The following is a 24,088-nucleotide window of genomic DNA, read 5'->3' on the forward strand; positions in this document are numbered from 1 at the left end:
ACTTGCCTATAACGGCATTGGCCACTTTCAAGGCCAGAAGTGGTGGCTATTTTATTGTGGAGGCACCTGATAGGCGGCCATTATTACCTCCTATGAAGGGACAGACAATTTTACACCCCTGCCCCCTTCGGGATTCGAACGTGGTTCTTCGAAATCGCAGTCAGTCTTTCCTAACTACTACACTGTTTGGGCGGCTCAAAAAGAATTGTTGTTGGTAAAATCAAGAATTTCTATTATGATTGCTGGAAAGAGAAATGAAAAATTTCGAGAAAAAGGAAAGATTATTTGTTGAACTTTGAAGTTTCTAATAATATGAGAATGATACGTGATTCTGATTAAAATCAAATCAGTAGCTGGAGACGGGTGCTTCCTGTTGTTCTTATATTTAATTTAAAAAATAATATTCTCTGTAGTTTTTGTAGTGCTGAAGGCAATGCACGACATTTCGTCAAAGACTGCGTTTTACTGCGACATATTAGGGAAAAACATGGTAACATAAAGGAGTTATATTGCCGCAGGAAAGAGTTTAGATTTGCAAAGGATTTAGTGAACCTTATAAATGGCAACAGAACTATACTGGAATTTTGGTTAGATGTTATTAACTGTATTTTTGCTTTAATTTGTGTTGGGTGTGCTGCTTTTATAATGAGGCCGAATATTATTGGGCAGGAGGGTTACAGTACTCTCTTATATTACATTACATTACATATGTTTTATATACATGTTAATTAATATGAATCCTGGTGAGAGCCGACGAACTTAGTGACAATACAAGTAAAATAGTAGCATAATTTGTTAATTAATACAAAACCTTAAATACTAAATTCCGCATCAAGACAGTCATTAAGGGTTACTTCGTTTTTACCTGTACCATAGTACTGGTCTCGGATTTGAATCTAAGATTGAGCATAGGCGTTTATGACTATAATACTATCTGTGCTGATTGGAGGCATTTAAAAATAAGCTAAATAAATGTCTTTTAAAAAATTTCGGGTTGGGAGACTCATTAGATTTCACCTTTTTGGAAGCTCTCGGTCTAAATTGGATTGGAGCTCAGTAAGGTAATCTCCTAAGCCCCTTTACACATTGCCATGATCGAATAATCTAATCCAGTAAATTCCTAAAGTTTTAGTACCATATTTTCCAAACTTTAGCTCACTACTTTCCTTAGAACTGGAGTAACTATTTTAAGAGCATATATTAGCATTTACATGTAACATATTAGCGTTTATGTGTTATTAAAATGGACTGAAAAGTCGCCCTTTTAATTAAAACGTTCCTAGAGTTATAAGAAGTAGCGGGCTTGAATTTGTTTATTAACGTTAATTTAATGTTTGCACATAGAAGGTGATTAAACTAAGAAGTTTTGCTTTAAGTAAATTTCTATATATTTTGAACAAATATATTTTTAATAAGACTGATAAAGGGGGGAGATAGAATTAGGCTTACTTATAAACTACTTATAGTCTTACCGTGAAACAGATCATGTGCAGGGAAAAAACTGCAGTATGTAAAAATGTTTTTCTTCCTTAAATTTCCATTTAATTTGTCATAAATTTAGAGCAGTAAGTTAGAAAGTTTTGTTCTGACATGCGTAAATCAGAAACAAATATGTAGCCCAAGCTTTTGCATAGTTGTTTAAAAATAGTCTAAATGTAGAGTATTTTACTCAACAGCCGAAGGAATGCAGGTAACATATTACTATCTTAAATAATTACAGGAAAGAACATTGGAAAGCCATCTTTTCTAAATAACTAACGTTCTAAAGTTTCTTAAATATTAGCATAACATCTGAAAAAAATCACAAAAGGAGTTTTGAATAAAATGTGAAATGAGCATGCAAAATCTTTATCGTTCGAACATTTATGAGTTATAATGCCCACAAGGGTCCGTACGCTGCTTGAAAGATCGCTATCAGTCTCCATAATTTTACTTGTTCTGATGCTTTCATTAGATAACACAAAGCAGAACAATTGAAAAAATATAATTTGAGAAACATTTGATTAAAATAAAAATATTTATCTTAAACAAAAATATTACCAATCACATTAATTATATTATTAACAAAGAAATTATTTATTGACATATTGACATACAAATTAATATGCTTGAGTATGTGATTAATGCTAATGTAGGAATGTAAATTTCCAATGCTTTGTCTTTTTAAAATTTTCCTTTAAAATTAACATTTCAAGACATATTTTAATTTCTTTTTTCCTCAATCAAGTACGCGCTGACATCATTAGTTTTTAACTACTGTGTGTGCGTACTGCACTGTCTGAGTATTATATTTTTACAATGGTGTGCATCAAACTGTTTTTTGACGTTTAACGGCATCAATCTGTTTCAAAAATTTGTGTTCTGTTATAATAAATATTTAAGAAGAAAAGCAAAAGAAATATATAAATCTTAATGTGATTTAAATATAAGTTATGTTTCATGAATTACGTTTACGATCTAGTTAGGAAATATCTCTTTTATGCATTCGTTGCTGGCCTATATATCTGCTGTAGCTTACATGGTAGTATTTAGATTTCTTCAGACATAAACAGTATCGCATCATGGAGGCAATAATCGACATTTTCTGAAGTAAGCAGTCATTAAGATAAAATAAAGAAACCGAATTCGTCATCAGTGAGGTCGAAGTAATGCAGCCTGTGTTAATTATATGTGATTAGGAGCGGTGCGGACTCGATTTTAAAAGCAACTAATTTATGGAGAGAATAGCGCTGTTGGCGAAAGCTTTTCCTGCAGTTTGGCGACTTGGGATTAGAGCACGGAGGAGAAGCAACCCTTCGACCCTTGTAGAGGTAAAGCTGAGTGAATGCCGATGGTGATTGATTCAAGCTGAAAACTAGCTAGATAATCTCCCTGCAGCTACTCGATGTGAATCTCCGACTCGTCACCAACTAAAATCACAGAAATAAGCAGAGGGATCAGAGAGAATTCTTTCTTTGGTAGGGTTCGCGTATACTCTCAACAAGCTAGAGTAAAGAAGGCTTCATAAAGGGCAGGACGCCATAGCGGCCCAGCCGACGCTATAGTGACATTGTTACTGGAGAGCGAGGACAGTTTCAAGTTTAAGCGCCCGTGAAGTTTGTTTCTCTTTCTGCTACGAAAATGGTGCACACACTAACAGTAGTGAGCACAGTTTTTTTGACTTTAGTGTATTTTACATCTTCAAAGACGTTATACGAAGTACTGACAGAATATGAAGATTTACGGGAGGTACGTACTTCAAATTTCTATATCATTTTCCTTCTGAGATGCTATCAAAATATTTTCATTCCGCTCTAAATGATTTAAGAAATAGAGAAAACCAAATACATAATTTTTTTATATCCGACATCAATTTTTTATATCGTATCATTTGTGAAATGTATTATAATTCAGAAATTTATTCGAATGCTCTAAATACCTCATGATTCCTATGGTTGGAAAAATTTTCATCAGAATCAGTATTTTATAGATACATACATCTACCTACAAATAAAATATTAATAGAGAATTAAAAAAATAAAACTAGAAACTTTAGATTGAATAGCAACCAATGTATTTACTTATTGACTTATCCATATAGAAATGCAGTATATTCCTCAAGAGCTATTAGAAGTCTTACGGAAGCTTTGAAATTTATAAAAGAGGAGTGCAGGAAAGCGAACATCATCACTTTTATTTAAGCTATGCAGTGAAACATACATACACGTACAAACGCTTGCATGATTGACTGTCGATTTTCTTCCCAGAATATTGCATTTCGTTTTGTAAACCAAAATTGTTTTAAACATTAAAACCATTCTGTTTTTCGGAAAAGATGCTAATAAGTTCGATGAATGAAACTGCTATTTTTTATTTTAAGGCAGTTTTGCACGGTTGACAAGAAGGATTAAATTTGACATTAAACATACTTTTTTAAAGGTTTATTAACTAACTTTATTTATCGGAAATAAGGTTCATTGATACACACCTGAGTGTACCTTTGGGTTTTTGTACTCGCGTTTCAGACATACTCACATTTCAGAAGTGAAAATCTTATGTGATCAAGTAAGCTTCAAGAAATGTATTTCAAACGACTCAGAAACCATTACGAAACTTCATAACTTAATTCCAACGAGAAATAAGCAAAAGCATATTTAAAGAATATTTAGGTATTGACGTATTTAAATGAAATATAAAAGATTACAGACGAGTATACAGAAACGTTAGTTTAAAAAATATGTAAAAAAGTACTGTAAGATAATATTTGTTATTTTGTTCAGGTTTTCATGCATTTGGATTAATAAGTTCAAAGACACTTTCAGTCAAAATTCTCATTTTTCTTATAATTAAATTTTGAAGAATAATGCACAACGTTAGTGTGAATGTCTAAGAACGCTTTTAGTTCTAAATTACTGAATAACTTGGCATGTCACTATACGGTATTCAATAGTTAATATATATATAAAGTAATTTATTTCACCATTAAAATATTGTTGATTTCATTTATTCACTTATTTCATTCATTGTATACATGTCATAATCTTATTTAAACTGAATATTGTTTCTTAAAATGGGTTAAGCTTTTCTCGTCTGGTATGAATGTCCATATCTTGGACTTAATAAAATTTGCTTTTCAGTTAATTGCGATAAACTGACAATGTAAGTGTTTCATTTAGTTTTGCAAATGATTATTAAAATGTTACAAAGAATTAGAGAGGTAACTCTAATTTACCTAATGAAAACCGAATCTGAAACGAATTTATGTAAAATAATTTAACTATTAATTTATTTTTATTCTTTTATACTCATATGCTATTAATTTAATTTCGTAGTCTATTAATTAAATTCTTTTAACAGTTACCATTAATTAAATTATTTTCACAGTTACATATATATTGCTTACAGATTCCGTTTTCATAAAAAACATAATATTTTAAATGTACATAATATTTTAAATAAAAACGATATCAAATAATAAAACTATAGAAACTTGTATCGTGCATTTGGTTCTGTAAGTAATAAAATAGTTCAAAATGACAAATGCCACAATATAAGAGATTTCTGTGCTACATAGAAAAGAAGAAACAGCTTAAAATAGTGGAATTGTTATCGAGCTGAAGATTTTAAAAAATTCAAGGAAAGAAAAAACTCATGTAAAAAAGTATTAACAAACAATCAGATGTTACTGAAATGTGCAAAGCTTAATGCAAAAGTAATAAATACATTTCAAACATTTAGATTATTTATCTAAAATTTCTTGTGTTTAAAAAGATGCCGAACACTAAGGATTATGTCATTAGTGTTATGATGGTTATCTCTTTTTGCCTGCAAGCAGAGCTGCTGAGAACACAAATACGATGGCTAAACCGAGACGGGTCCTCATCTGTCTACTTTAAGTGTTCAAAATCATTTTCAAATAAAATTTTACTCAATTGTTTAGAACTAATTTTTCTGAGCTCCCCGGCTGTAGACATGTCTATTACTTTTCTTCCCTCTACGGATATAATTCCGATATCCAGTTTTGTTTTACCGTCGGTTCCTTTATCAGCTATTAAAAGATTTCAGTGCTTTAAGGGTTTTCTTTTCGTGAAAGCCGTAAAATGTAAAGTTCGTGTAAGCCATGTTTTTAGAAATTAACAGTTGCTGAATATCAGTGGTCTACTTTAGCTTAAAGTTTTAGCATGCAGATCATCTGAGTGAACTTTAGTGGTGGAAAATACTGAAGACATTAAACGTACTGCTTTAGGATTTAAAAGGTGGATAAAGAATTTCATATAAAATAATATTAAAGCGCGAAAATAGTGCAAAGTCCATTAAAACAAGGTAAACAATATATATTTAACATATTAGTATCTTCAAATATAATAAGTAATAGTTTGACAACGTGAAGAGAGCTTGAAAGAACGATTATTGTATTTACAGCACTTCACAAGATCAAACTTTTATTTGCGGTGCTAAAAATAGTACGTATTTATGATATCTAAGAAAATTGGGAAGCAACATTTAAATCATTAATTTCAGCTCTCAAGTGATATAAGTTTTATTCCTGCAAAGCAGCGACTTCAGTTTTGTTCTATACACATATTTAAATAAACTCTTCGAAAATCCAGTTTTGCTATCGAAAAGGAAAAGTGTAAACATTTTTAGATCTCTAAGCATCTGAACACGAAACGTAAATGAGAAAATTCTTAAATAGATTAATGTTAAGTAAAAATAAGTATTTTAAAAATGTATCGATGTTAAGAAACATTTGTATTAATGAGTTTTGCAGTACAGAAATTTATTCCTATCTGCATAAATGTGTTACTAATTAGTTAATGTTTACGTCACAATAAGTATAATTACGACTGAAGTGTGTAAACATTGTTCAACATTATTTAAACTGCTTTTTCTTTCACTTCTGCATGTTTAGTAAGTGATTGTGGCAAATATGTATTTAATATCTTATTGATATCTAATAAGGTTAATAACATGTATGCAAGAACTGATTACTTCAATTGGAGTGTTACTTACCTCAAGGAAAGCTGCCTTCATTAAATAGTAACGTTTAACACAAAATGAGGGAAATAATGAAAATTCTATACATGAACACCTACCATCGGGTACTCAGGCCTGTCAAAATTTAGTACTTTTAAGTTTGCGTAATGGTGGACATCAAAAATCTGAAATATTCTAAATTTTATGCGTATTTAAAAGCACTCATATGCCGGATTCCGCTCTCAGGCATTATTTCAAAGCGAAATGTATTCAAAATAAGAGGATTAACTGCCAAAAAGTACTACACTATCTAAAATCATTTAAGTGCAGAAATTATAGTTCAATAAATAACTATAAATCAATACGCCAGCTGCCCGGGTCTATATCAGAAAACATAGTTATGAGAAGCAAAAACTGTGGAGTAGAATAAAAATAGAAAAGTAGCCATTTTAATTGAATTTAGAGGGCTTATTGATTATACATTAAAAAGCCATTGATAGATTCCAAAAGGAAGTTTATACTTAAAACAACCGTTAGAAGTATTAGCACAACAATTTGTCCGTACTATCCCATATTTTTCGTTAATTTGGCGATATTTCCTTAAGCTCTCTAATAATTAATTTTATCGAATTATGGTTTGATTGAACTTATATTCGAAAATATCAGCTGAGCCTTTATTCAGAAAAGTTATTAAATATTTCGTGTTTCTTAATACGTGAAATTAAAAATTTCATTATAATTTTAAAGGATATGGGCGTTTTTCAAGAATCTTTCATTTAGAACATTGAAAATTTTCAATTTCTGTTGCAATAACAATATTTAATTTAAAAAACAATAAAAATATTTTATTATGTAGTTGTATATTTTATAATAGGAGCTGAAAAGACCAAATTCAAGGAACAGATGTTTATTTAAAAATCTGCAAATCTTACTTTCATAAACTTGAAAGATTAGCCTTGGTGACAAACAACAGATCGATTCTAAAACAGAAATACGCTGCTGTTGTCGACTAAGGAAAAATCATAAAAAATGGGCTTCAATTCTGGTGGCATACTCAGAAATACCGGAACTCCCTTTGACCTTTTCATCAGATGATGCCGGAAAGGAATTCCGGGTCGTCACATTATCGTCTTTCTGATGCTATAAAGTGTCACTTAACCACTTTAAAAGAAAAGTAACAGAAAATTAATTTCTCGAATTTTGAAAAATGGCATTCATTAAAATAAATATTAACAAGGCTAGTTTTGTGATCTCCAGTTAGCGAATTGCTGAACCAAACTGCACCAATATTAAGAAAGGCATAAGTTAATCTGCATATTTTATTTTCGCGGATATGCATTACATAAGTAGGTTTCGAGGTTATGCTGAATTAAATATAAAGACCTTTACATTTGGGCGAGATACGTATCGATTAATAGAAGATTCCGTATCAGAAGTAGTAGTATGGGTTTTTCGCTTTTATAAAATTTGGTGTTCGCTATATAATCCATACAGGTAATTTAGATGTAGTTTGTTTGACTATCATCTAAATGAATATGAGTTATGAAAAATGATAAGTTTAATGTGATAAGTTTACTGATAATATATACAAATATATCATTTTTCATATTTTCATTCATGCATATCATATTCATTATAGTACTTTCATTTCGTACATATCGTTTTTCATGACTCATATGCATTTAGATAATAGTCAAAAATACTAAATCTAAATTGCATATATATACACATTTATATGTGAATGTATGAGGTTTTAAAAATACACGGATAGTAATAAATATAATCCTATAAATGTGGAATCCTTTAGTCGAACATGAGTTAATCAACAGATTATTCAAAAACTGGGAAATTATGAGACATTTTGTGGTAAAATAATACGTTACGTTTTTTCACATTCTTATCAGTATATATTTAATTATGGCAAAGCTTTCGAGGGCTATCTGCCTAAAGAAAGGAATGCCTTCATGGTGTGCTTTCTAAAGTAAATTGAGACGTATACACGTTACACTTGGGGAAAACCACGAGAACGCCCATATAAAAACGCTTCAGCATCGATAAAGCTCTCTTTCCCCTTTATTAATATGCCATACTTCCTCTTCCTGAAAATAAATATTTTATTAGTATGGAGAGAGGTGAAAATCAAATAAAGAACTGTAGTATGTGGTAGAAGCAGTTCTTTCACTACGGTTCGTCGTCTTTTCATAGTGTTTTCTAAGTTGATGCCGGTAAAGTATTTCTAGTCTCAACGAAGTAGTTTTTTAATGTTGAATCGAACTTTGTTCATCTAATTTTTGAGAAAAATCTAAGACTGAAGAATGTAAGATAAATCTTAAAGCCACGAAAAAGTGCGTATTTTCTCTTGTATTGGCGAATACGATTTGATTTTATTACCGAAGGAAAGAGGATTGTCAGAAGGCCTCACATATCTGAGCTTAGTAAACTGAAGATGTTCTACAAGAAAAAGAATTACATGGCCTATCCAGAAATATGCTTTCTTTTAATATAAATATTAAAACATGTGTGCATAAGTTATTTCATTATATTTTTTAAATGTTAGATTGTGCAGTAAGATGGCTTTCCAATGTGCAAGAAAAAACATCGTCTTATATTCGGGCCAGTATGACTGTAATTAATAATATTCGCAGTCTGTAAATAAAACTTCAATAATAAAAACAATGTAACACAATAAAACTTCGCAAAATACTGAATGTTGATTTGGTTTGGTATACCTAACTTTTTTCCTATCAAAATGTATGTACACCGTGAGATTTAATATCTGAATTCAATATGAAACGCCTTTCTATCCAATGGATATGCTTAGCCATTAATATAGAATAGTTTACTGAAAGTATTACATAAAAGTATAGTCAAGTCTACAGCTACCAATTTACGACTTCTGCGTGCGAAACATTAACACTTGAAAGCAATAGGTCACATTTGGATAGTTATGCCTGTTACCTATTTGAACAGAATAGGACATTTACGTATTTGAAGTTTTATACCAAAATTTGATATTATTTTTATTATATTCAGCCATAAAGTTTAAATTCGTTCAAAAAATCATTATAATGAACTGTATTTTGTACTAGAATTATGCGTGCAAAGTAACAAACAGTATTTAATAATAAGGGAAAAAAAATAACCAGGTACATAGGTAGAAATCTATCTTGTTAATAATTTTTTTCCATCTTATATTTTTGAGTTTTTTATATAAAACGAAGTATATTACTTAGAGTGACACAAATTGTTGTTATTTTTATGTTTTCTTCGCTTTCTGTCCGTTTGTATGCACTGTGACGCAAGTATTTTATCTGAAATTTTTTACATTAATTAAAAAATGTTATCCTTCATATGAAAATTATGTAATTTTTAAATTAAAAACATTTAATTTAAAATAAACTTTTTTTTAATGTAAAAGCACCGGATTTTCAGTACACTGTTTAGGTTAGGTTATTTGAATACACGAAGGGTATTTTTCTAAGGGAAGAAATCTGGTATAAATTTAAAAAAAAATTGACTTCGTGGAGAACTTTCTAAGGGAAACTGGCTAGCATATACGTTGCACATGGGGAAAACCACACAAACTCACCTTACAGCTAGGCTATTGGTTTTGTTTTGTACCCAGGTTTAATTACCCGCATTCAGCAGTCTTAACCACTCAAACAGCCAGTATGGATTTTAAACCTGTTTCAGAAAGCTATTAGTCAGTGCCTTAAATAAACCTTTTTAAACAACATGTAATAACATTAAAACGTCTTTTTGAGGCATGAACTATGTATATTTGCTATTCATTTTAAGATCATAATTATCAGATTATTTGCTATTTCCTGATGTGTAATATTAGCATTTAAGCAAACATTTGTCAGATTACTTTTTAGCATATTTTTTAAAACTAAACATCTTTTATACCTAACCTAAATATTTATTTCAGATCTGTATACAAAATTAATTATTTTCTAAAACATTTCCTAATATTCCCAAAATAAAAATGTACTGTAAATGTTTTGTATCCTATCAGTAGCTACAAAATCTGGTATAAATTTTTAAAAAAATTTACTCTTGCATAAGAATAAAAGCGACATATATGATGAAATATTTATATATTTATAAAACATTAAAGCATTTAATTTATCAAAAGTGTTGACAAAAAGGTTTGGAAATCATGCAAAAGAATCAGTTAAATTTCAGTATATCGAGCATTTGGCGAGATTTGGGATTGGCGACAAATATGTGGGTGATAACTAATTCAGAAAGATTAAGAATTTGAGTTAATGTTGTTCGAATCAACGCCAACAGATGTTTGATTGCAATACATGACTACATTGTTTATATCAATTAAAATTTTTAAACATTAAATATGGCCTAATCATTTCGAGAGACTGGAATAATACGCATTTCATAAAATAATTTTGTCAAATGCAATAATTCAATTCGCTCTCAAAAATATTATTATAATTACTGAAATACGTTTCTAGAAAGTAAAGGAAATGCATTTTTCAATGAGCTGCGAAAGCGTAAAATACGTTATGTTGTACGTCTTGCGAAGAGTATTTTTATGGAACGTTTTGAAAAGAAACTGTTGAATTCACACTCAGAAGTATATACTCAAAAAATATTGAAAACTCCTTAAAGTTAGCTTCTTGGGTAACTTGCATTAGATTTTAAGCTAAATTACTAGTATTTAGTGGTCTTATCAATTAGGTCATCAGGTCAACACGTTTACAGAGCAAAAAGTATTGAGCAATATGACACGTAAAGAATGATATGATAAAAATTATGATAAAATGATAAAACTTATGATTAAAATTTATGGCACATAAGATCACATAAGGTTTAATTTAGTTGATAGTTTGCATTCATTTAATAAAACTAAATCGAACTGCATTCGCTTTCCCTACGTCCCAACGTAAATATCGTTTGTTCATTGAAAACTGCATTATGTTTCTTCATTATTTATTTTATATGATTAAAGAAATGTGCAGAAAATCTGCGTTACTTACCGTTTTTAAATCTCATCCAATTTGAAGATTAGATTTATCCGAAAGACAAATACTGATAAATGACACGTAAAACTGAGAATGATACGGAATCAAAACGTTTATACTATGGTAAGTTTCAATTAATTAAAAAAGGTTCTTCATTGACTGATTACCTCACTGGTAATTGAATGGTTAAGAATTCTAAGAGCTCAAACGTAGGAGAGTGGACTAGCTTCATAATTGGTTTTCGTGGTTTCCACTTGAACCAGTTTCCCTGAGAGAACCCTCCACGAAGATAACTCTTTCCTTAGGCAGATAGCTCAAGTGAGCTTTGCGGTTTTCGATTAAACTAACTTAACTTCATTGACTTACGGATTATATGCACATTTTTTAGAATGTTTAATTTATGTTTAGGCTTTTAAACTTTACTTATCAGTTAGCTTGAATATCAATATTTTTTACCATTGATAAGAATAGTTCTCTTATTTGCGCTAGGGTTATATTATAGAATATTTCTCTATCACGTTATGAAACAATTTTAATTTATGGAAAACTTACCTTTAGTTTTCCAGTATAATTTCAAATACTTTTACTTACCTTGAAAACTTGAGACGTGAAAGGGAAAAAAAACATTGTTCTCGTTTAAATGAGCCCTCTTAAGATGCTGAAGTGAAGCTATTACTAAAATGATATAATTAAATTGAATTAACTCCTTTGTCAGAGGCTGGACTTAGGTCAAGATGCAAACTAACAAGAAAGAAAGTTATTTCAAATTAAAGATTTTGTATATTTATGTTTGTCAAAATTATTAACTTTGTTAAATCTTGCCAAAATAATTTGAAGAAAGATGTTGCCTGGCGGACATTCTCTTTAATTTCCAGATATAAGTTTGATTCGGATATAGCGGAGCATTTCTTCCCTTTACTGTTATCACATCGCTAAGTATATACTGCCTATGCTCTGTATTTGCCTTATCATAATATTTATTCCATAAACGGATTGAAATTGTTTCTTTAACTGTGACAAAACTCACTAGGGTTGTCGGTGTAAGAGGGGGGATTGTATCATGGAAGATCTTCATGTAAGTTAGCTTAAAGTAGCATAAAGAAAGCAAATTAATTGCATAGCAGGTAGATGTTTAATTGTGAAGGTATAATGAATTAACTGCTAAGATTTAAGCACAATGTGTTCGTAAAGAATACATGGCGCTATGCAATACTGATTGCCTGTCGACAAAATGAAGAAACCAGTCTATCTTGCATACGCTTTTATTTATTTCGTTTAGCAATTGACCTTCACAGAACGTTATTTTGTAGTTCTATATTAATGTATAAGCAGCGGTTTTAACAGTGCATGCAAACTGGGCTTTGCATTATCATAAAAGGAAAACTGTTTCTTATTCCTTAGGTTCCCGTAATTGGGACTAGATGATATCTGTATATACCTTTGAGAAGTCCGTAATGAGGTCTGGGGATCGGTGAAGATCTTCTTAAAACAGTCCAACACACCAGAAAAGAAGATTTGGAGAAACCTATTCAAAATGTCATTTGAGAATACGCTTTCACCGTGACTGAAAGAAGGACCGGATGTGACTGCAGATTTGCTTAAAAAGAGCTAGCTGCCGTTTTCAGTCGCTCATATATGTATTTCCTCTAAACTATGAAAAAGCATGAAATATTTTATGATCCTATTCCGGACAGTGGAGGTAGTCCTCCGTCTGACTGACAGTCTGGCATAGTTTCATCTCAGAAGTACTCTAAAAAATTTAGTGATGTGGAAAGAGGAAAATCTATTTCGACAATGGGATCAATCACTTATGTTACCTACATCGGCATTTGATCACAGTGACGAATGCTCTGATTAAAAATATACGCATGTAAATTAATTCTTACATCAATTCTTAGTAATAAGGTAGCACATTTCCCGAAACATCCTGCATATAATTTGTATATCGATTCACTTATTGGTACTGAACCAAACCAAAAAATAACAATATATTCTTTTTGTTCTATTTAATTTGCTTTTATATTTTTTGTTTGCATTACTTTGTATACGTATGTATATATAGGCAAATAACCAATATATATATAGGCAAATAACCAAGGGTTTCAAAAATGTTGCACGTTTGAACATTGTACCGTTTGAATATTTGTTGTAGATTTACAGACCCAGTTTCAGAAACCTATCAAATAAGATAAGGTCTAACTGCAACAATTTCGATGAAGTATATATTTTAGAAAAAAAATACAAACAATTAAAATTGTTATATGGGTTTCATATAAAGAAAGCATTAGTTAGCAAGTTATTTCTTATCTTACTTGAGTTCTTTTAGTAAGAGAAAAAACAGCTCATGAAAACTGTTGTTTGAACCTATTTTACCTTAATGAGGAAAAATAAAAGACGAATCAGTTTAAGGATCGTATAAAATTGAATGATGTTAGGTACACAAATTTCGAATTTTCGTGATTGAGAATTTGAGAAACAGACTTCAACATTTAGCATTTAAAGTTTATATTTTTCATTGCTTTTAACTATTGACCTTCTTATATGCGTATAAGAGTATGTTTTACAAACGTATTTTTGTATTCGTTCATGAATTTCTTGAAAATCTTTTACTGTACACCAAAATTTTAAAATCCCGTATAATATGTAAAACAAGGTTAATGGATTAAACATATTATCAAAACGATAAAAATATTCAGTTCAGAATTTTTTAGACATCAATTAGTTTTGAATCAAAATGTTGAATAAGTCTCCAGTACTGTAAAACGGTGAGTATTAGCAGTTTTAAAATTTGTCAATTTAAAAAGTACTTCTCTTAATTTGGAAAATCAAAACCAGCGTTTTAAAAAATAAACAAAAAATGTTTTTCAGTAGTCTGTTGTTGTCCTTAGATGAAATTAAAGCCTGCATTGCAATAATAATTGGTACTCTTCTTTAAGTTAATCAATATAAAAAACTTTCACATTTTTAACAATTGCCTTATTTAGTTAATCGACATAGTTATTATTTATTGAAAAATAAATTTCATCTGCGAATTAATGTTTCAGCTTTCTAATAAAATCTCGGTTTTGCTGAGCATAAAAATCTTTTGCTTTTAAGCATGAACATAACTCATTGTAAATGTAATAAAATAAAATATATCGGCTCAGAAGAGCTACCTCTAAAATTCTGAAATAAATTTAGAGCTTCTCTAATTAAGATTGATAATTTCCTAGTTAAAATCGATAGCTGTACCAAAAAAAAAAAAAAAAAAAAAAAAAAAAAAGGTCAAAGGAATTTCACTACTTTGTTTGTATTGATGACTTTACAAAGAACTTTGAGATCAGCCACTTTTAAGTCTTTAATAACTAACTACGCCTTATGATCTAATTCCCGAAACAAACTTCTACGACCGATCCATCTTATGCGGACATAGAAAATCTCGTTTCTAATTTCATTTAAAACGCTTGGGCAGCTCATCAAGTTCAAACCTTTGATCTAGGAAAATGAAGGCAGTATTTTATTTATCAGTTATTATGTATATTAATGTATGTTACCTGCTGTACTATGTTTACGATTTAATGTAATTTACATACTGTTTGAGAGAAAGTATGTTTTTTCTTTTAGTTAACTAAGTGAAATATGGAATAAAATTCAAAATTAATAATATTAATGGAAGCATAAGAAAAACAGTAATAGGGAGTGAACTATGAAATAAAACTGAAAATTAATAATATTAATGGAAGTGTAAGGAAAACAGTTATAGGGAGATGAAATATACATATAAATTTTTGTCGTCCAAAGATATGTTTGATAGTAAAGTAATCGAATATTAATGTTCAGGAGTTTAAAAGAATCTTAATGTAAGTTCTTGTTACATATTTTTCATCATTAAGAAAATGCTCTAAACATAATGCAAAACTCACTATCGTAAAAATTTCCTGATTGATTAGCTGAAAAATAAAAGGGGTTTAATTTATAAGCTCAGAAACAAACTTATTTTACATTTGCGGAGTGTGGCATAATAAAGTTAATTATTAATTGTATAAATTAATCTGTAATTATAATTAATGTTTAAAATATCGCATTAAAATGTAAACATTTCGAATTATTGGTAATTCAATAAGAACAAACGACTAGCCAGTGTTCTCCAACGCATTCTAATTTGTTGTATAAAGTTTAGATACTTAAAGCAGATTATTTTTATATGGACCACAGAAACGTGATGATTTAAACTGTTTCTATAAAGTATTTGTAAAAACCGACATTAATGATTGCATACTCGTTGTTAATTAATGTCGGTTTTTGCGGAAAGAGGAAGCTATTTCTTCCTTTCCGGAAATGGCCCGAAACAAGTCACTGCTTCATAACTGAAGAAAGCAGTGGGACTGACCCATGTCGTCACGATTAGTTTATCATCAAACTATGAAGCGATTAAATGCTAAAATTTACTTAAACTGTACAACTTTTGTGCGATTAATATAGATGTAAATTTTATAAAATAATAAATTATGTTATTTTATTATCACAATGATTCGGAGTTGCTTTTTGTTTTCGAAACTGAAGTTTAGAGTATTATTGTAAACTTTCCTCAAAACTTTCCTTTCTTCACTGTATAATTATTTATTGTCTTAATAAGTTATTTTAAATGGAACCAAAGATAGAAATTTAACAAAAAATAAAAGTTAATTTTCAGTGATTTCGAATATCTTATGCGTATATACAAAGAATGAAATTTGATTTTTCTTGCATACTTACCATAAATAATGCTCGTTGCGTTATATTGTCGTTATTAAAGTTTAAAGTATGTAATACGTTTATAAATTTTAATTAAAGTTTAAGATTATTTAAATTAAAAATTGCATTTTAAAACATAATTGAATAGCACAGTATTTGAATCTTTCAGAGTTAATAGTAAAGCGTGGCAAACATATATAGAAGCCTTATGTTAATAAAATAGTTCTAAGTAGTATTATCAACAAGCATAGTGTTACGAATTTGGTATTTAAAAAGCAAATGTTAGTTCAATTATAAATTAAATGGTTTTATTTCTCGCGCAGTGCAGCGCGTGACGAATATTAAAAGAAAGCTAAGCCGGAAAAATTAAAAATACAAGAGCGCGTGCGTTAAATAAATAAATATCTCTTTTTGATTTCGAGAAAGTGCTGGAAAATTCTAGTGCGTGATTTTAAAATCTTATAAAAGGAGGAAAACATCTCAGTTTGTAGTAGTTGCTTAGTTTGTTGTTGTTTAGAAAACTACTGTTGTTGATTGTAGCGAATTCGCGGATTAGCGTTCTTTAGCTGTTTTGAATTACGTTCTGTTGGACATTTGAGTAGTTAAAAGAAAACTACTGTGAGATATTGTAATACTGCGTGATAATTTGAGAAAATTTAAGCATTTTTGTTGTGATAATAATAAATTTTTGTTCATTTTTCATCGGACTTGTGCATTCATTTAGTAACGAATCCGTACGCACGCAACAATTTTTGGTGTCAGGAGTGGGGTTTGAATGCCAATAACAAGAGCGATGGAAGAGCAGTTAAGGCAATTGATAACAGCCTTTGCCTCGTTTAAAGAAGAAATGAAAGAAGAGATGAAATCTAGCCAAGGAAAGATGGAAGGGGCCGTCAACTCTGTTAAGGACGAAATGAAAGCCGTTCAAGCTGGTCAAGAAAAGATTGAAGCAGGTCAAGAAGAAATGAAAAGAGAGATTACCTGCATAATAGAAAATAAATTTGAAGCTATGGAAGGCAGAATTGACACAGTTGAAAATAAACTTGGACTAATTGAAGAAAGAGTTTCTTCGGTGAAAGAAGAAATAGAAGAAAGAGTTTCTTCTGTAAAAGAACATATAGAAGGGAGAGTTTCTGCTGTGGAGGAACGAATTGAAGGAAGAGTTTGTGCCGTCCAACACCAAATCGAACAACAAATTGATGAGAGAGTTTCTGAAGTTGCCAAAGAAATGGATACTTTAAAGAAATTCGTAGCGTCGGCAGGGAGCAGGAGTGATGATTTTAAATTCTTACCAATGCCTGCTCGTCCACCTCTGAAGCTATCCACATATGATGGGAAGACCTCCTGGCAGGTGTATAAGACACAATTTTCTATCGTGGCGGATGCGAATGGATGGGATTCCCAAGCTAAGGCCTGTCATCTCGCCGCTTCTCTAAGAGCCGACGCAGCGGATATCCTTCAGACTCTTCCCGAAAACAAAAGGTTAGATTTCGAAGCTCTGTCCGGCGCCTTGGAGTTGCGCTTTGGGGAGAAGTGTTTAAAAGACTACAGCAGGCTCCAATTAAAATCTCGTCAACAGAAGCCTACCGAAACACTTCAGGAGCTCGCCGCGGATGTTGAAAGGCTGTCCCATCTCGCCTTTTCGGAATGCCCGACAGAAACAAGGGAAATCCTGTCCTTGCAATACTTTATCGACGGCATCCGAGATACTGAAATACAGAAAGCTCTACGAATGGCGGATGTAAAAGATTTAAAAAGTGCTCTAGTGTACGCCATGAAATTTGAGGCAGCCCAGCAAGCCACTCGTCGAGACCGCCACCCAGTCAGAGCTGCTCAAGTCCAGGAGCCAGGGGATCAAGTCACCGCTCGACTTGACGATTTAACTAGACAACTGAACGCCTTGAGACGGAATATTGGTGAGAAGAAACCGACCGTTAAGTGCTGGAACTGCGGTGCTGAAGGACACATACGAAGGAACTGCAAAACACCCCAGGGTACTGATTTTAAGACCGCTTCTAACAAGCAGCAGGGAAACTAATTAGTGGCCATCTCGCGGGGCGGAGGTTGCCAGATAATGAAAAACCCCCGTTTAAAGCGCTTCAGATTTCTGCAATGAGAGGCGGCAGTAATGGACTTTTCATAATAGGACATATTAATGGAGTTCCGTGCAATATGACTATAGATACAGGAGCCAACGTCACTATCATCCAAAAAGATTTGGCTCAACAACTAGGAAACAAACTTATCTGGACGCCGCCCTGCGTTACCCTCCAGACTGTGTCCGGTGAGAAGATCGACATCGACGGAAAAGTAAATGTTAACATCACGTTTGGAAGTGCCGCTTACCATCACACGGCATATGTAGCAGAGATCACTGATTCTTGCATACTCGGATTGGACTTTCTAAGGAAATACAATTTTTCCTTGGATTTTAAAAATAACGAATTGCATTCTACATCTGAGGACATAGCGTTATTTCTCGTTAATGATGAAGAAGTTAAATCTGTCCATAAAATCATAGCACAAGACTATATCACAATACCGGCAAGAACAGAAATTTTACTTCCTGGATCCATAGCCGAAATTAGAAATTTCCGCTACGGCATCATAGAATATCCCAATAACTGTAATATCCCAAAAGGAGTACTAGTAGCCTCAACACTGGTCGACCTATCCAGAACGGTTATCCCGGTGAGAGTCGCCAATGTAACTGAAAAGTCGAGAGTTATTAAGAAAGGTGAAGTGGTTGCAACATGTACTCCAGTAACCAGCGTTGAAAGAAAGAGTAACATCCCAGAATCCGTGTCCTCAGAGAGCATTACATCGGAGTTATTGCAGAATGCACAATTAAACGATAAAGAGAAAAATGCTGCCGATCGCGTCATTAAAGATCTTCAAGTTGTTTTCTCCCGCTCGTCTTCTAACGTGGGTCGAACTAGTTTGACACAACATAGAATAGATACTGGCGATCATCCCCCGATCAAGCAACATCCAAGACGTCTACCGTTTGCTAAACAGGAAGAGGTGCGAACACTGTTAAAAGATATGGAAGAAGGCGATGTCATCGAGCCTTCAGCGAGTCCATGGGCATCTCCCATCGTTCTCGTCAGAAAGAAAGACGGCTCAACAAGATTTTGCGTTGACTATCGCCGGTTGAATGAGGTTACAAAGAAAGACAGTTACCCTCTTCCTAGAATTGATGACATTCTAGACACTCTTTCTGGAAGCAAGTGGTTCTCAACACTTGATTTAAAGAGTGGGTATTGGCAGGTAGAAATCCATCCTGATGACCGAGAAAAGACGGCATTTACTACGGGACAAGGACTTTGGCAGTTCAAAGTGATGCCGTTTGGACTGTGTAATGCGCCGGCAACATTCGAACGTCTTATGGAGACTGTTTTGAAAGGCCTTTCCTACGAAGCCTGTCTGATATACCTGGACGATATCATCATCATCGGAAAGAGTTTTGAAGAGCATCTAGAAAATCTAAGAAAGGTGCTTCAGAAACTGAAAGAGGCCAATCTGAAGCTGACTCCCGCTAAATGCAAATTGTTTCGAAAGGAAGTGACTTACCTGGGACATGTCATCTCTGCAGAAGGTGTGCGCACGGATCCTGAAAAGGTATCAGCGGTTAAATCCTGGACGCGTCCCGGAAATGTCCATCAGCTGAGAAGCTTCCTAGGGCTTTGCACCTACTATAGGAGATTCGTGAAGAACTTTTCTTCCATCGCAAGACCACTTCACAAGCTGACAGAGAGCAAGCAAAGATTCTTGTGGACAAAGGAATGCGAGGATGCATTTAACAACTTAAAGGAAGCTTTAACATCTGCTCCAATCCTGACGTATCCTCAGCTCGACAGACCATTTATTCTCGACACCGACGCGAGCAATGAAAGTGTCGGTGCTGTTTTGTCCCAAGAAATAGACGGCCAAGAACGTGTAGTAGCTTACTGGAGCAAGTGCCTGTCTAAACCGGAGAGGAATTACTGTGTCACAAGGAAAGAGTTGCTCGCCATAGTCAAAGCTGTAGAACATTTCCATCATTATCTATACGGGAGAAAATTCCTCCTCCGCACGGACCATGCCTCATTGGCCTGGCTTTTAAATTTCAAAAATCCTGAGGGTCAAATAGCCAGGTGGATACAGAGACTCCAAGAATATGACATCACTATCCGTCATCGTAAGGGATCATCACACGGAAACGTCGACGCCCTGTCTAGAAGACCTTGCCAAGGAAGCTGCGGATATTGTTCCAGGGTGGAAGCGAAATACGAGCTGCTGACTCCGGTCGCAAGACAAATTACAACATCAACATCGGCTGATCGAGACCCGTGGAGTGATGATGAAGTCAGGAAAGACCAGCTGGAAGACCGCGACATTAAACCCATACTTGATTTAATAGAGTCATCAAACAGAAAACCTACATGGCAGGACATTTCTATCTGTAGTCCTACAACAAAACAATACTGGGCACTCTGGGATTCACTTCACATTCGAAACGGCGTCTTATACCGGAAATTCGAGTCGGATGATGGGAAGACGTTCCGATGGCAACTGATACTTCCAAGATCCCGGATTCCTAATGTCCTCAAAGAACTACATAACAGCCCTACAGGAGGTCACTTTGGAATTATGAAGACCTTACAGAGAGTTCGTGAGCGCTTTTACTGAAATAATGCAAAGAATGACGTGCAAAAGTGGTGCCGATCTTGCGATGCCTGTGCAGGTCGGAAAGGACCGAGGAAACGCAGCCGAGGCAGACTGCAACGTTACAACGTAGGTGCGCCTTTTGAACGTATCGCCTTTGACATCCTGGGACCTCTGCCACGAACTGCTGATGGCAACAAATACATACTCGTTGTCATTGATTACTTCACCAAGTGGCCTGAAGCTTATCCTATTCCTGATCAAGAGGCAGTCACAGTAGCTGAGGTAATGATACAGCACTGGATTTCCAGGTTCGGAGTGCCTCTTCAGTTACATTCCGATCAGGGAAGGAATTTTGCCTCGGCAGTAATCAAAGAACTATGCAAACTACTTGGCATTGACAAAACTCAAACGACGCCATTGCATCCCCAGTCGGACGGCATGGTAGAGAGGTTCAATCGAACCATCCTTAATAACCTCTCATTAGTGGTTTCCAGAAACCAACAGGACTGGGACAAGAAATTACCACTCTTTTTACTGGCTTACCGCAGTGCTGTCCACGAGACTACCGGCTATTCTCCATCACAGATGCTCTTCGGTCGTGACCTTCGTCTGCCTTGTGATCTATTGTTTGGCCGCCCTCCGGATGCTCCTTCATCGTCTGAGGAATATATTCAAGATCTCCAGGCCCGGTTTGAAGTGATGCACAATTTTGCACGAGAGCGAGTCAACTTGGCGACGGAGAAGATGAAGACCCGATACGACACAAGAGCTACTGAACATCAATTCCACGAAGGAGACAAGGAATCCGACTCGACGGAAAGGACTTTGTCCGAAATTACAGTCACCTTGGGATGGGCCGTACACAGTCCTAAACAGGCTGAATGACGTCGTGGTTCGGATTCGTAAGTCTTCGAACTCTAAACCTAAAGTCGTTCATTACGACAGGTTAGCTCATTACTATGGCCATAGTACATAATGTAAATAATTGTAAATAGTATAAGACCATGGTCCTTTTTGTTTTTAAATGTGTATTTGGTTTGATTTGTATTTAGTATTTGATTTGTATTTAGTATTTGTTTTATATTTAGTATTTGATAGCATTTGATTTGTTCAAGTTAGTTATTGCATTTATTGTTCATGTTGTTTGATATTGTAATGTAATGTTTATGCCTCAGTTGCATTTATGCCACAGTTGTAAGTTTAGCTTCCTATCCAGGGATTGTACTGCCCGGGACGTGCAGTCCTTGGGAAGGGGGCAGTGTTACGAATTTGGTATTTAAAAAGCAAATGTTAGTTCAATTATAAATTAAATGGTTTTATTTCTCGCGCAGTGCAGCGCGTGACGAATATTAAAAGAAAGCTAAGCCGGAAAAATTAAAAATACAAGAGCGCGTGCGTTAAATAAATAAATATCTCTTTTTGATTTCGAGAAAGTGCTGGAAAATTCTAGTGCGTGATTTTAAAATCTTATAAAAGGAGGAAAACATCTCAGTTTGTAGTAGTTGCTTAGTTTGTTGTTGTTTAGAAAACTACTGTTGTTGATTGTAGCGAATTCGCGGATTAGCGTTCTTTAGCTGTTTTGAATTACGTTCTATTGGACATTTGAGTAGTTAAAAGAAAACTACTGTGAGATATTGTAATACTGCGTGATAATTTGAGAAAATTTAAGCATTTTTGTTGTGATAATAATAAATTTTTGTTCATTTTTCATCGGACTTGTGCATTCATTTAGTAACGAATCCGTACGCACGCAACAATATTATAGTGGACACGAATTAAATATATCATAAATTATATTAATTACAGGTAATGTTAAAATGCAGTGACGATATAAATCATAGAATGTGCGTATGTTGCTTTTCAACAGATCAGTTTATTAATGAGCTGTTTTAACCCGAAAGAAAAGTTAAATATCTTATGTCATCTCTAATGACAAGCTTTCTGAAAATTTGCAATGTGTAAGTTTGCATAAATGTTCAATGAGCTGGTTGAACTACATAACAGGATTCGAAAACTTCAAAGATTTAGTTATTTTAAGTTTTTAATGAGAAAACGATGGATACATTAATTTAAAAGAGACAGAACACACGAGTACAATCTTCATAAGCTTCCTCTAACCGAAAATACTGTGGGAGAATAGAAAACTACAAATTTATGTTTACAGCCATAAAGGATAGACTGTGATCACTAGCGTAATGTCTTTTGGAGTACCAAAACAGACATATAACAAAAGAGCGCTATTTGTACGATACCGAGAAAATGAGAGATTCAAGCCATATTGTATTATTCAAACTATTCATCCTATTGCCGTTATGATCTGCGGTTGTATTCTATTTCATGAAGTGGAGACACCGTATCTTTCAAGGTGAATGCTGTCCAATATATCCACGTACTGAAGAGGAAAATGTTTCATTAATTTGTTGGTATGTTCGAAAATAGCGATTTCATCTTTCAGGAGAATAACGCCCGCCTTTGGGCATGGATAGTGAAAACACAGTTTGTTGTTTTTAGCTCTGGAGAATTGGGGTGGCTTTCACAATCGACACGCTTAATAGGATCGAAAACTTTTGAATGAAATTTAAAGAGAAAAAGTTCAGCAAATAGAGTGAAACAATAATTCATGATGGTATGACCAAGTAATGTGTTAAAAACATGAGATTAATGTGCCCAAATGATGCATTTACATTTCGTTTTTGGTTTTTACATGTGGAATAAAAATTTGTGGCCTTTGTAAAAATTCCCATCAGTTAAAGTTCTAAAAAGCAATGAAAAGCCTATTAAATTAAAGTAATAGTTAGTTTCTCTCTACTTCTTTTTACTAAGCAATCGTGTTCTCAAATATTCTAGAGAACATTAAAAAAAATTTTTTTAATTTGATTTTGCTGAATATCAGCACTTATTCATAAATAACTTACTTAAGTAAAGTAAATTTTTAGTTAACAAAATATTACGTGTAGCTTATAACGTCGATTGTAGGAAAATTAATTCCTTCCGATGAAAATAACAACTAAATTGGAAACTGCTTATACTTATTTACTTTGTACGTATTTAGGCTGCTATTTTACTCTGTTATTTTCTCGATATAGAAAGAAAGTTACTGTTGAGCTAAATAAATTTCATTCATTTTAAAAACATCGAATGGGATCAAAGTTCTCGTTATATGTCACCAGAATGAAAAATTTCTAGAGATCATCTCCTATTATGCATAAATGAGAAACAGTGTCTTCGAATTTGTTTATTATTCTGCCATGAAAACAATAATTAGAGAATCAGCTTCAGAGCTT

At 33.1% G+C, this 24,088-nt stretch overlaps 1 protein-coding gene across 1 annotated transcript in view; it reads left to right on the forward strand.

The window, feature by feature from the left end:
* The first annotated feature begins 2,769 nt into the window (after positions 1–2,769).
* LOC118198440 (fasciclin-1-like) overlaps positions 2,770–24,088 on the forward strand; it is a 233,288-nt gene continuing 211,969 nt past the window's right edge. Inside the window, exon 1 of the mRNA XM_085809854.1 lies at positions 2,770–3,228. Within this exon, the coding sequence (XP_085665980.1) occupies positions 3,121–3,228 (108 nt within the window). The 5' untranslated portion in view covers positions 2,770–3,120. The remainder of the gene's footprint in view (positions 3,229–24,088) is intronic.

This window comes from Stegodyphus dumicola, chromosome X2 (assembly GCF_044657685.1).
Source record: "Stegodyphus dumicola isolate Sdum_Otavi_A_Nest chromosome X2, ASM4465768v1".
Taxonomy (NCBI): domain Eukaryota; kingdom Metazoa; phylum Arthropoda; class Arachnida; order Araneae; family Eresidae; genus Stegodyphus; species Stegodyphus dumicola.